This window comes from Poromitra crassiceps (assembly GCF_964638095.1).
Source record: "Poromitra crassiceps genome assembly, chromosome: 23".
Lineage (NCBI taxonomy): Eukaryota > Metazoa > Chordata > Actinopteri > Beryciformes > Melamphaidae > Poromitra > Poromitra crassiceps.
In genome coordinates, this window is record NC_139639.1 from 1409980 (window position 1) to 1424979 (window position 15000).

Consider the following 15000-nt stretch of genomic DNA (forward strand, 5'->3'; position numbering starts at 1 on the left):
TGGAACTAGATAGCTAAGTCTGCAACGCTCGAAGTTGGGAACGGTTTGCAGAGGTTGACCTGATATTAGTTTAGGTTATGAATCACTGGCCAAGGCCTGCAGGAGCAGGCCCTTATAGATGTGAATATGACGGAATATGACATCACCTGTGTTATGACATCACCGGCGAAAGGCATGAAAGACGCCTATGAATCACGACATCATCAGTGATCGATGACATCATAGTAGGAATGACGACGTCAAAGTAGGAATGATGACGTCATCCTAACACACAGCCTACTGTCGTGTGCGGTCACCAAATACGAGTGTCGGTTATGAGAGAGAGAGAGAGAGAGAGAGAGTGAGAGAGTGAGAGGGAGAGAGTGAGAGGGAGAGAGTGAGAGAGTGAGAGAGAGAGAGAGAGAGAGAGAGAGAGAGAAAGAGATAATTCACTGCTCAGTGCTCATCATAGCCAACACTTGACGAGAGAATATATAATGGTGCTTAGTGTTTCCTTTAGCCTATTTATCTCGTTAACGTAAATAAGCTACTCATTACATTGAAAAATGCACCATTTGTGATTAAAATAATGATTGTTGGTATGGGTTACATGCTGCCACTCCGACGTTCTGCCACTCCGAAATATCGGCACTCAGAAAGGGGGTCTATATTCCCCGTTTTTCACTAACCTCTCCCAGCCCCCACGCCAAACCTAACCTCCCCCCATGCCTAAACCTAACCTCCCCCAGACCCTAACCCAAAACCTAACCTCTCCCACCCCCACGCCTAAACCTAAGGTCGGCATTGCTGCTTCTAAGGTGAACGGCTGCCAGTCCGAATAATGGAAGTTAACGTTCGGAGTGGCAGGGCTTCGGAAAGGCAGAGAAACCCCGTTGGTATGTACAGTATACAGTATTAGCGACACAGAGTTTTCATGGGGACTCGGACACTTCCTTATGGGAGCTCAGTCCCCCACTGGTCCCCACATCACTCGAACCCTGCAGATCAAGACTGGCCAATTGAGTTAGACAGGAGTAGACGATCCACGAAATTGTAATGATCCCCATTAGTTCAGAAATCACAGTTTCATTTGACCCTGCTGATAGCCAGAGCTAAATGAATGTATCTGATTGTGATATTGCTGCTGCTAGCAGCTCTAGCTCGTCTGAAAGGAGAGAATCTCCAAACTGAACATCGCTGGCTGCATCTGAACCAGCTGTTCAGTATGAAAGGCAAGACGGACAAAGACAGGGACAACTTAGGTAACACTGTAACATGTGCTGGATATGTAAAATGTAATTGGGGTAGATAATTAAAATATATATTTTTTTTAAAGGAACGCAAATGTACTTTTACCTGAGTAATTTCCTGGACTAGTCATTTTACTTGTATTTGAGTTAACACTACTTTCTGATTGATTTGTCAGTTCTCTTTCCACCTCTGCATATACTAGCACAGCATCACACACATGACAGTATGTGGTGGGCCAAGCTAACAAGACAACATTATTCTCACGTCTTCTACGTGAGAATAGGGCTTTGCGGATAAAAAAAATAAAGACTCTCATGTGTGTGGGTTTGTGTGTGTGTGTGTGTGTGTGTGTGTGTGTGTGTGTGTGTGTGTGCGTGTGTATGTGTGTGTGTGGGTGTGTGGGTGTGGGTGTGGGGGGGATTCTGTATTTTTTTACTTTGTACTTTAAGTGATGGTGATGTTTAACTAAAGAAACATCAAAGGTCATGGATGCATTGCAAGAAGTGCAGTTTGCAACTCTGGTAGAGCAAAAACCACAACCACAAAGCAACAAGCATGACAACTTCCAGTACATTTTGTCTCCCCAATGCAACACCTTACAGGGTCTTCTTCTGCTTCAAGACAGAACACGGCGGCCTGCTCAGCTGATATAGTCTACTCTACACCAAAGTCAGACTGAGAAATACAATGAAGACTAGATGTGATTAGACTGATTTAACATATTTTAACAGTAAAGATCCTTACACATCAAGAGCGATGCGAATACACGGCACGAAATTGCGATGCGAGTTTTGACCCACCTGTCAATCACAGCCACAGATAGTGTAGACGTCGGAAGCGAATTTCTGACAAATCGACCATCGTTCGAAAAAATAAACGCCGCAATAACGCTCAGCGAAACTTCGCCGTTGGTTTGCACAGTTGCATTGACTGATATAGGTTCGGAAAATATTATTAACGTGCGAATTAATCACACGGAAAAAACGCTCCCGATGTGTAAAGACCTTAAAAGTGGGTTCTGCAATTCTGGTCACATTTTGGTGGTCATGTTTTTTGTCACTGTGATGTCACTGATTATGTCCTAGACATTGTGACATCATTACTGATGATGTCATAGTGTTGTGACATTGTGTACTGATGATGTCATAGACATTGTGACATCATCAGTGATGTCACAGACGATGATGTCACTGATGATGTCATAGACGATGATGTCATAATGTCTATGACATCATCAGTGACAAGAACAAGAGGCGAACCTAGGAATTGAGCGTGCAAGATGCCTAATATTTTATATTTGTTTATCTTGTATATTTCTTCAAACTTATCGTGTTCCTATCTGACAGTTACATAGCTAAGTTACATACTGTAGTATGTAACTTCTGCACCAACCACTCCAAGTCAACTTCCTTGCATGTGCAAACTGGCCAAATAAAGACATCTTGTTTTTGCTCTTGAACGTCACCTACCTCCTTCCTGTCTGTATACTTGGGTCCACATTACTCATGATGACATTTCCTCAGACCTTTCACACTCACTCACCATCCTGACTGCAGGGTACAGAATGGACCGTGTCTCAGCCTACGTGCTTTTCTGTGAGTATTCTGTACATCAGCCAACAATACTAATTACACACTTTTCACTCATTAGCTTTGGCAATAACCAATGTGTGCTTGTGTATGAAGCGTTAAAACCCTAGATATCCATTTTTAGAAGATGGCCTGCTTCCTGACATTAAAAACAAAGAACAGAACAGAAATATGTTTGAACACAAATGATTCAATCCTCAAAATCATTAATTTCGAAGTTCTTAAGATAACTAACATTAGAGTCTAGAGCAAAGACAACTAATTAACATTTAAGTGGTAGCCTGCCCTATTCCATATTTTTTTTTGTTTTTATGACAGAAATTCTCAGCATGGGTGATACATTTTTCAAATTGTGATATCTGATTTTGAAAAGAAGAAGTGTTCACTTTAGGTGTATGCAGGACTAATCATTATGGTTATTATAGACCTATGATAAACTTAAGCAGATATAAATATATGTGAGTTGTAACACTTACTATGCATCAACTATATATATATATATATATATATATATATATATATATATATATATATACATACATACATATGTATACTGTGTGTGTGTGTGTGTGTGTGTGTGTGTGTGTGTGTGTGTGTGTGTGTGTGTGTGTGTGTGTGTGTGTGTGTGTGTGTGTGTGTGTATATACTGTATATATATATATATATATATACATATATATATAATGAAAAATAACTATTTTACCTCTGGTTCACTTTCCATGTTTTTCCTCTCATCAGCAATGGGCATGTGTGTTCTCTTTGGCACACCTCACAGTGAAGGTAGTTTTTATTTATTTGTCCAATATATTTCAATTGGATTTGTTTTCTCATGCTGCTGAACTTAACCTCTGTTTCCTCCCTCCTGCAGCAAAGCCCCCATCTGTCCTGCTGAGTGTATCTCCTTCAAAGTGGCTCAACATTGGAGACTCTGTCATTCTGTCGTGCCAGGTTACCAATTCATCTAACACAGACTGGAGGTTCTCCTGGTACAGGGCGATTCTCTACAATCGTACATTAGAATCTGTACTACAGACGAAGGGTGGCCGTTATTCTGTCCAGCAGCTACCAGACAGCCAGCGTGGGGCCGGAGGCGTCTACTCTCTCAGCTCTGTCAATGCGAATCACAAAGGGCTTTACGCATGTGGAGCTGAGGGAGGAGGTCCAGCCACAGCCAAACTTTACAGCTCCCCTCAGCTTCTCTGGGTAGCAGGTGAGTTATGTTATACTGCATATTGTTCAGAAACAGAGGATGCATCCAAAAGCAATAGGCAGGAGCTCCCCTAACATCATCACATACAGTACCACAGTGATAACTCTAACATTGGAGGGGATGAAGAAAGTTAGGCATACGAATAGCATCATCTTACAGAAATGTTAATGTAACTTATATTTTCCATTATTCTGTTTTCTAAGATCTGTCTCCTCCAGCCTCTCTGAGCATCAGTCCAAGCAGACCTCAGCACTTTGTGGGGGACCATGTCTCACTGAGCTGCCAGGTGAAGGGGAACTCCAGCGGATGGAGGCTGGTGATGCTGACAAATGACAGAGTGCTGTCAGAATGTGGACGGTCTATCCAAGCAGGTCGCCTGGGACCCACATGCAATATGACTTCTATTTACATATATGAGTCTGGGGTGTACTGGTGTGAGTTTGGCACAAGAGAGTACAGCAATGCGATCAACGTTACAGTGGCTGGTATGTTGGCGACTTCCAAACTCGGCTCAAAATAATCCAAATTACAATCAATTGTCGTAACTACAACAAACACACAAACAAATTCCATGGATTCATTCTCTTTCATTGCATTTGTCATCACATTTATGCTCCTAATTTTGAAAGTTCATCTGAATTTACGATGAATCAATATCATAATGTGACATATTATATTATTCACAGGTGGCGAAACACTGTTAGAGAGTCCCGTCCTGCCTTTGGCCGAGGGAGATAATCTCACTCTGCGCTGTTTGGTGAAGGAAGGGATCAACCCTGACACTGAAGTCAACTTCTATAAAGATGGATCGCTCTACAAGATCGAGGCGATGAATGTGATGACCATCACAAACATCTCAAAGTCAGAAGAAGGGATGTATAGGTGCAAAGTTCATGCACGCTCTCAATCACCAGGAAGCTGGGTGGCAGTGAGAGGTCAGATCACACATATCTTTAAAATGGTTTCTTCTCTTTGTCCTCACAGCCTTGGGGGGTCCAATCAGTCTGTGACCTTGTTCAGGTGGTTAGAGTGATCTTCTTCTTCTCCTGATCTGTATCTGTCTCTGTGTTCATACATGTAGGGTATACAGGCTCCGCAGGCTCCAGGTCAGGAGCGAGCCCTAAGCGATTGCACGCGGGTGTAATCGCAATGGCCACTCTGGCTTTTGTCATCATTTCAGTGATGTGGCCATTTTCTGGCTGAAGAGGCAGGTCCCTCATCTGTTACCGAGGACGTGAGACAAGGTGAGGCTCATGAAGTGGCTACTAAAAGCTATTACAGTACATGCAATTATTTGACATTGAGGTGTTTGCAGACGTCACCGTAAAGAAAGTTCAACTTTGGAGCAATATTTAGCCCTTTCCCAGTAAGCTAGGATGACAGCTGAACCCACCACAAACTGCCTTCAAAAGTCATGTTAAAGACCTTTCAACCCCAATTATGAGCTGGATCACAGTCTGAGGACCTTGTTTCAAGCTTTGCTTTGCTCTTTTACTTTATACTGATGATTTGACATTTTTGTTGTCATTTACACCTCAGCAAAGCACCTTGTGGCAGTGTTTTGAAAAGTGCTACGCAAACTAACACTGTTACATGTCATCCATATTGTTCATTTATTTTTTTACTGTGTATCTATCACTCATTTCTGAGAGCAGACCGTGGTCAGCACTGTATTTTTTTGCAATGACATTGCAATGTCAGGAAGTAGGGGCAGAGTGAGAACTCTTGCTTTTTCCTAATCTTCGACAGTGGCTCATTACCTCGCTCTCTTCTCTCCCTCTCTCATCGCTCTCTGTGACTGCAGAAATATTCCACAGTATTCTGCCCTTGAGTTTTCCTCTTTATCTCGCTCACAAATGCATTGTTGAAGCCTCTCATCAAGGAGAGGCGTCTGTGGTTCAGTGAAGGAAGGGAAACATACTTTTGGATTGTGTGTGCTTGTGTGCGTCATCTGCGTATGTGTGTGTCTTTCCAAATGTGTGTGTGTGTGTGTGTGTGTGTGTGTGTGTGTGTGTTTTTACAGATCCATGAAAGAGAGAAAGGGAAAAATGACCCAACAAGAGGAGGAGAGGACACATGATGTCACATGTCACATGGCATACTTTGCATATACTGTACATACATGTGCACATGTTGGAACTGTTAAGTATGATCTACTGTAAATAACCTATCTACTGTTTGCGACTTGTAAGCAAATCATAGTTCTGTATCAAATTAAACATGCACATATTCATCTTTTTTATGTACTGTAATATGGAAAATAATGTTATATTGTAGGTTCAAGTGTGCAAATACAGTATCATTATTAATATAGAACTTAGAGAAAAAATTTAGATTTTTTTTTTTTAGCTTATTTTTAAGCATCCATGCTATACTTTTTCATTTCTTTATGCATGCTGTCAAAAATAACAAAAATTAAAAACATTACAAATATTGAGTTTCTCTGTGACTCTTTGGCTGACAGGTCAGTGAAAATGTGGGTTCTTGTCCTTCTCATTAGTCTTATCCTTTAACCCATTGATGCCTGATGCAGCATTTGCGTGTATATCCCTCATTTGTGTGTGTATCCCTTTAAGACCGCGAACCGCGTCACGCGGTTCGCGGTCTTAAAGGGATACACACACAAATGCTGCATCAGGTATCAATGGGTTAATTCTCAGGCAAAGCATTTCTGCTTGCTATTTGCTCATTTGTAAATGCACACACATTCACTATGTGGCATTGAGAAATGAGAGTGAAAAGAATATTTTCATTGGATCAATGTTTGTATTTGAGTCAGTACATCTAAAATGATACCAGGCGTTTACAGGTTTTGTGTTTTTCTGAGCTCGAACATGCCCATTGAGCCTCCCAAGGATGTGTATTCTACTGGCTCTTCTAGTCTTGCATTCTCACTGTGGTAAATCAGGCTGAAAGGCAGAAGTAGGCGCTCTCTCTACTTGTGAATAAAATCTACTGCTTACTGATCGTCACTATGCTGGCTGCAGCGCCCCAACTATGTTCAGCACATGAACAACTCAAAACTTGAAATGCTGTTATTCCATCCTTTCAGCACTGGAACAAATCAGCTATTGTGGCTCTACTTTTTCAAAGTCCCGGCATAAAGCTGAAATGTATGAATTCCACAAGTAGTCGAGGCACAGACGCACAGTGCAAATCATTTTATTTATTCATTACTTCAGATTTAGAAAGTAGCTTTTACCCCACACTTGCGGCCTTTAAAACTAGAGTTAGTGTGTCTTTGTGCCTGACTGTAGGCTACATGTACATGGATTATAAAATAAATTAGGCAGGCAGATTAATTGAGACATTTAAATGTCTTTGATGACATATTGGGCTCGATAACAAAAATGACATATTCACTCATTTTTGACCAACAGTTGCCGTCTATCCTCTTTGTTATAGTTTATAAAGAAGACAAGTGACAGGACAATGCTTCTTTATGACCTGATGGTGTCTGTAGTGCACATCTGTATGCAACATCTACATGATGACATGATGGTGTCTGTAGTGCACATCTGTATGCAACATCTACATTATGACTTCATCATTTGCATGGTGGCCATTTGTTTGTCAGCAAGATGCTGCAGATTGCTTAGTCATTGCTTATGGGCTTGTCTCCAAGAGATGCTACATCAAAATGTCTGCAAGACAAACAGCATTCAGTGTCGTGCTGTATGTACAATTAAATAGCCTATTCAAATACATAATAGTGTTCACACTATACGAAAGTGAATATGATTGTGGATGGATGGATAGACTGATAAATGATTATTGATTGACTGAGACATTTCAACCCCCATAGAAACCCACCCCTAGTGTCTGCCCTTCACTGCCTATAAGCTGTGCAGGTTATTGTTGTATACTGTGTTCGCGTTTAAATTACACCCATTACATTTCTGTTGTACATGAAAGCCGATAACAGGCATACATTTCAGGTGCAATCTCAATAACAGCTTATTGCTCTAGAAAACTGCCGCACGACAATTTACTTTTACTGCACAAAGTCTGCTTTTTTGCTTTGGGGGGGGGGCAGTGAAAACCAAGTCTGTTATTGCCTTTGATTCCGCATGCCTCGTCATTACGTTGTTGATTGTGGGGAAGAGCTGGATGGAGAAATGAGAGAGAGACTCTGAAAGGCAATCCCGCTCGCTAATGGCCTGCAAAGTTATCAGTCGCGGCTTACTGGAGCTTAAAGCTGCTTCATTGGGACGTAATAGCTGGAGAACTTGTCCTCCATTCACTCTGGCTAATCCCCTCCTTCAGGGCTTTCTCTCACAATCACGCGTTCATGGAAAGAGACAGGAAGCGAGGGATGTACGACGCAGGGAAGAAAATGAAGAAGAAGAAGAAGAAGAAGAAGAAGAAGAAGAAGAAGAAGAAGAAGAAGAAGAAGAAAATTGCAATCAGGCACCAGATGAAAAGAAATTCAAATGACAACAAGCCAAATGCCATCTGAATGAAAGCTTTGGATGATGTTGGCGGATGCCATGAGTGGACTCAGGCGAGCTGCTGAACGGATCACGGCCGTCTCATTCTGCCGAGCCTGTAAAGCACTTTTGTGTCGTTATTCAAACCATAAACATGGCAGCAGACGAGCTCCTACTCATTTCACAGCGATCATCATCACTACCGCCTCTTATTCTGTGCTGCTGGAGCTGACGTGACGTGCAGCGTTTCCTGTTTGATATCCAGCCGGCTCGACTCGCACCATTTCAGAGAAGAATGACTTGTACAGTTTAGCCCCGGGCTATAAATCTAAATCTCTCTTTATCTTTTTAGTAAAGCACACTCTCTCTATCTCTCCCCCGGTCTCTCTCTCTGTCGCTGCTTCAAATACAATCAAGATAATCTCTTATGCCAACAATGTACTGTATATTCCATCTTCACTGCATTCTTCACTGAGACAATATTAACTACAATGCTGTTGATTCAGTTTTGTGGAGGTAGGAACTAATTGGCTCAAAACCCTGGAAACTGTGTTTATGTGGTACACACTGCATCAGGCAAATGTCTGTATTATGGTAAGGCTACATTTTAGATTTGAGGACAGAGAAACAGATAGGCAGACAAGCTAGTGCAAATGTGCCCACACACACACGCACACGCGCGCACGCACGCACGCACACACACACACACACAAGCACACAGACACACACACACACAAGCACACAGACACAGACCTTGCCAGCAGGCCCCCACAGTCAGCTGGGTGTCAATCTTTGAGGCGTGGATCGGCCAATCATCTGTCACCAGGTAGGGTTCATAGGTCACGCCGTCCACAAAAAGAGTCACCGCGGGGAATTCCACGTTGATCACATAGTAGTGCCACTCCTTGTCACAGATCTGCAATGTTGAGAGACAGGTCACCGTGACTTAGGCATTAAGCTACCTGAATGAGCGCTGTACTATATTCTTAATATGCAGTGAGAAAATCATTTTTAAGTTGCATTGCTCACACACCCAGAAATAGGACAGCTTAAAAATACATGACTTTCTTCCTGGACTCATTTGGGTCAGGAGCATCTTTTCCTTGGAGGATTATGTTTACGGGGATGCTGTTGTGAAGACCATGTTTACTCCTACATGTATATCACAACGCTAAAACCAAAAGGAGCTCGCTCACGCTCAGATGTTCCCCGCCTTGCCACCTCCCATGAAAGAGACGCGACGACGAGTTCTGCTCCATCTCTTGATCATTTTGCTCCCTGTGAGATGAGCTAGCTAATGAAGTTTCCAGTTAACGAGCTGCTCATTAACGACACATGAAGTGTGACAAACAGGGTGCCAGAGGGCCCAGCCGCTGCACAACCATTATCGGAGCATTGTGGGGAGACCTTGTAAAGAAGCCTCTCCTTCTCTGTCCCCTTACCCGAGTTACAACATTACGTTAACCCATTGATACCTGATGCAGCATTTGTGTGTATAGCCCTCATTTGTGTGTGTATCCCTTTAAGACCGCGGTCTTAAAGGGATACACACACAAATGCTGCATCAGGTATCAATGGGTTAAACACATTTGGTACTTTGGCTACATGGATTTTGCTCTCAAATCATTGACTTTTGTAGAGTAAAGTAGAGTTTTAGCCATTGACCGGAGGTTTGAATCCAGGAGCTACAGAGGACAGTCATGTGGTCCCTCAGGCAGGATCAGGGCTGTAAAGCATTACACCCTCTTAGAGGTCAGTGAAACGCCCACACTCAGGATCAACTGAGAAGCTTATTGTCATAGATGTTGTAGATGTTCATATGCATCAGTGACATAAGTGAAGCAAATAGCAATAAATCCTGCTTTCACCTACTGCACTGAACTAAAGGATGAATGTAATGGAACACTGTATTGGGCCGTACAAGCCATATATATATATATATATATATATATATATATATATATATATATATATATATATATATATATATATTTACAAGCCATTAAGATTGGGCTGTCTGTCTGCCCATTTTTGATCTGAATTGCCAGGATAAGCACAAATGCCCATGACTGGAGTTAGGACACTTCCTTTTTAAATGGCAAGTCCAGGTAGGTAAATACAGTTTCAAAGGTGTTATTAGTTCAGTCAAGTCCAGGTAGGTAAATACAGTTTCAAAGGTGTTATTAGTTCAGTCAAGTCCAGGTAGGTAAATACAGGACGATCACGCCTCAGTAAACAATCAGCTGTTAAGACACGTCACACACCATCTACAGTAGTGACGCCTCTGATGAAGACGGAAGTGTTACCGTCGAAACATGTCAGGTAGGAATGACACATCTGTGTCTGATATAGAACAAAAATCTAAGTTCTAAGTTACAATATAGACACAATGAACCCTTTTGGATTATAGGTAAATAGTACAGTTTCAAAGGTGTTATTAGTTCAGTGAAGTCCAGGTAGTTACAGTAATACAGTTTCAAAGCTTTCACTAGTTCAGTGAAGTCCGGTGAAGTTTCAAAGGATTTATACTGTAGGTCGCTCTCTCTTCCTTGATCTCTTCTCCTGTTACGGCCACATCATCATCTACTGTATCATCTTTCTGCCGTGAAGGATTCTGTCAACACGGTTTAGTGTCCTTGCTTGCAGGTGAGGTGGTATATCTACTGTATCTATCTATAACTATCTGCTGATTTTAAATACACACAGAAACAGACGAGAACAGACACATTGGCAGATTTCCTGGTAGATTTCTTTAAAGGAATCTGTGGACACACAAACACACACACACACACACACCCTATAACCACAGGTGGTTAACTTTAGCTGTGATACGCAGTAATTGGGTTGAGACCCCTGTTGAAGCTGTCAGAGATCTCTGGGGGTGTTTGATACAGAGGATAGATTCTCTCCCTTTATATCTGCGAGGACACAAATCCTCCAATTGGATAGACCCTTAATTCCCTCGCAGTACTCAATCTCTCCACAGCTGCCTGGATGTCTCTTGCCTATATTTACTATCAATTGCTGCCACTCCCATACACTGTTAATCCCATGTCTGAGGAGGGTGGATGTACAGATAAAAAATAAACCCCATGTTGCAAGGACCAACTCACCGTTTTATTCTGCTTTATGGCCGGAACACACATCCTGCGTGAGCAGCGTGTAGCAGAACCTGTTGGCATTCATTCCAGCGCCCATGTTACCAGGTTAGATCAACCACTCAGCCCACCTGAGCAGCGCGTCTCTGCTGTGTCTCATCTTGAGATTCGGGATCTTGCCTACTTTTTTGGGGGGGACTCTATCAATATGAAGCATAGCCCCTGTGCAAATGTTGTCCATCACATACAAATTAGCATGCATAGCTATCAAAGAGCTATCAATATTGCAAAAATGTTATTACCAAGAAGTCCACAGCCCTACCTGTCATAGCATAAACAGTAACCCATGGTCAGCAGCACCACAGACGGCAGTCCTCAAACCACTGCAGTCTGATCTCTAACGCAAACTTCCTGTCATAAAGCCTACTGCTTTAACACTCAACAAAACTAGGTCAAAACCTAGTATATGGCTGGACCGTGTATGGGCGTGTCACGTGCCATGGCCAACCAATGGTGTAACTTCATCACTCACTCAGTCAGTCGGTCGGTCAGTGACAGACATTGGCGTTTATAGGGCTGGCCCCTGCTGTTGTGGCGCAAACCAAAAATGGGCAAAAGAAATGGCAGCGACAACAAATGCATACTGTACAGTTTGCAACCACATACATTCAAGGAATAAAGGATCTATTATTGTTAATGGTGTAAATCCAATCGTGTTGCAATGTTGTTTATCATCCTCTCAATCCAAATGGTGCTTTTCTACCTGTATCCTTTGATTTGGTTTCCTCTGAAATATGACATAATGAAATATGAGTAATCATAGATGGTGATTTTAATATCAATGTGGATGAGCTCAAAATATGACTGAATATTTGTAATCTAGCGCAGCTTGTTTTGAGCCCTAAACACACTCACAGCCATACCCTTGATTTTGTTTGTACCTTGTGACATTGTTTTACAGACTGCTACTCCATCAGCTAACTACACCCTCTGCTTTTTAACAAGCAAACTGTCTTCAAATGTTCTTAGTGCTGTGAGTCAGCGTACGGCTCGGTTCTGAAGCGTTTCAGTGAGATCTGTTCTTCAGCGCTGGACACTGTCTGCCGCCCCTTTTAAGATCACATCTGACGGTTCTGTGAACTCCTCGGCTTGAGTAAATGATGATATCCGCAGGCTGAAAAGAGAATGTTGAAAGTTGGAACTCAATGGGAAAAGACTATTACAAGTCCATCTTCTGTATTGGAAGGAGCTTCTAACCGTGTCCATTTAAAAAAAACAACAACACCTAAACTGCATTTCATGTCTTTCCTGGCTCCTCTATTTAATCTTATGACCTATCCGGTGCTGTTGGATAAACTTGTTCCCATCTCTCTACGTGATCAGATAGATACAATTTCACATTATGCAACTGTCATCCAGTCCGCTTGGTACTGTATAATAGCCACTGAATTCCTAATGAAGGTCTTGGATGCTCGCTCTGCTCACTATTATAAATCAATCACCAAGCCCTTGATCTGGCCTTGCCTCAAAATTATAGGCCTGTCCCCAAAAATTCCGTTCATTTGCAGCATTATTGGAAGGATAGTTTGTAAACAACCTCTTGAGATAATTGTGGGAAATAACATATTCGATAAAATCTGGTTTTCATCAATATCACATCCCTGACCCACAGCTCTTCTTAAGAGTCCCTAATGATATTCTGATGCATTGCTGACCAGGGCAACACTGGACACTCCGACACTGGATCTGCACTCAACTGATTCTCATCCTCTCTATCAGAATTGTTAATAAAGAAAAGGTAGAGTAGAAAGGCAGATTTTTTTTGACCCGACGAAGATCCAAGTAGGATGGAAACATTGCCTATGAAACATGCGATGGCCTGGAGTGAGTGTGCTAGCTGCTAGCTTTTCTTTAATGACACACGGCTCTGTACGTGTAGCCTCATAGCACTGATTGAAATATCAAAAGATGCCAGGCACATGTTATGAACCCGGACAGTGTGTTTTACTTTCATCACCTCAGAGTATCCATGCGTGTACTTGACTAGACAGGCAGAATGAAATGCCACTTTCATTTAGCCGCTGGCTGGCTGGCTGTGCCTGTGCCTGTGGAGGTGATGTTAAACTGACACGTCTTACAATTATCTGCGCTTTTTGTGTGAGGCTGCCGTCTTCGCCCCCGCCACAGCTAATATTCCCAAAGCAGTGATTATGTAGTGTTTATGAGAGCGTGAAAAGCTAATATTTCAAACGCCATACAATACATGCACTCTTTAATGAAAAACACACAATGACATTAATCTCTGAGCGAAAGCAAAATAGACACTTGTATGAACAACACACAATCATATACACACAGTGATTTAGCTCCGCCTCCCCTTCTGTACAGCGTAATACATTTGACTGGACACGCAGTTAACTAGAGGAAGAGAGGAGAGGAGAAGCTGAGTAGAGGAGGAGTTGGATCTCTTTCCATCTCCTTCATTCAGCTCCTCAGTCACTCCCTCGCTCGCTCTCCCAACCTCCTTCACGCTTCCTTCCATCCTACCTCCTTTGTCCCTTCCTCCTTACCCCCAAGACATGTAATCATGATAATCATGTGCTACTTGATTGACTCGTGTAGGGCTATTCTCATTTGACTCATCTCTCAGTCAAAACACACGGGGTGAGCTACAGAACAGCGCCCCCTGGAGCTGGTTTCAGGGCCTTGCGGGACCCTTCAGCATGGGTGGATGCTTGTCACAGATAGAGGCCTGAGCCTGCTACTTACTATACACTCACTCAGTCAAAAGTGTGGCCACACCTGATTGAAAGTGCTGTTTTTCATTCTCTTAAAGCCATTTTGACCCAATGGCTTATGCTTACAGTAAATGCTTGAAATGCATTTTTTTTTTTTTTTTTTTTTTGCCCCCAACTTTTTTATCCCATTTTTATCCCCCATTAGTGCTAATTTCTATTTATTTATCCTGGTTGCTGCTCCACCCTCTGCCGATCTGGGGAGAGCCGAAAACTGGCTCTGAGACATGGGCAGTTAGCCAGCCGCTTCTTTTCACCTGACAGGGGAAGCTTCACCGGTAGGACATAGCACGTGGGAGGATCACACTATTCCAACGAGTTCCCCTCCCTCCGAACAGGTGCCCTTAACGACCAGAGGAAGCACCACATCAGCAACCAGGATATTGCATGTTTTGGTGAAGGGGTTCCTTCCTATATGAAGGAAACCCCCGGGAGGCACGGGGAGAACATGCAAACTCCACACAGAAAGGTCCTTTTTGACGACCCCACCCGGGCGGTGGGCACTCGAGGACATACGGACGGGCACGCATTCCTTCAGCTTTCACAGCGTCCCAGGTGGGAATCGAACCCAGCACCTTCGAGCTGTGAGACGACAGCGCTTGCCACTGCACCACCGTACCCCCCTTGAAATGCATTTCTTAGACAAAT

The 15000-nt window shown here is 42.7% G+C and overlaps 2 protein-coding genes across 2 annotated transcripts in view; one reads left to right on the forward strand and one right to left on the reverse strand.

Annotated features, from left to right (window-relative positions):
- The window catches only part of LOC310797335 (calsyntenin-2-like), a gene marked incomplete at both ends in the record, with an annotated part of 214194 nt that overhangs the window by 11096 nt on the left and 188098 nt on the right, over positions 1-15000 (reverse strand). Inside the window, one exon of the mRNA XM_083659704.1 lies at positions 9213-9375. Within this exon, the coding sequence (XP_083515830.1) occupies positions 9213-9375 (163 nt within the window). The remainder of the gene's footprint in view (positions 1-9212; positions 9376-15000) is intronic.
- On the forward strand, positions 2784-6322 carry LOC310796934 (sialoadhesin-like). The gene is made up of 7 exons (XM_083659185.1): positions 2784-2825; positions 3558-3599; positions 3688-4029; positions 4233-4514; positions 4716-4964; positions 5111-5273; positions 6053-6322. Exons 1-6 carry the CDS (start codon positions 2795-2797, stop codon positions 5230-5232), a joined length of 1068 nt encoding a protein of 355 aa, XP_083515311.1. The 5' UTR covers positions 2784-2794; the 3' UTR covers positions 5233-5273; positions 6053-6322.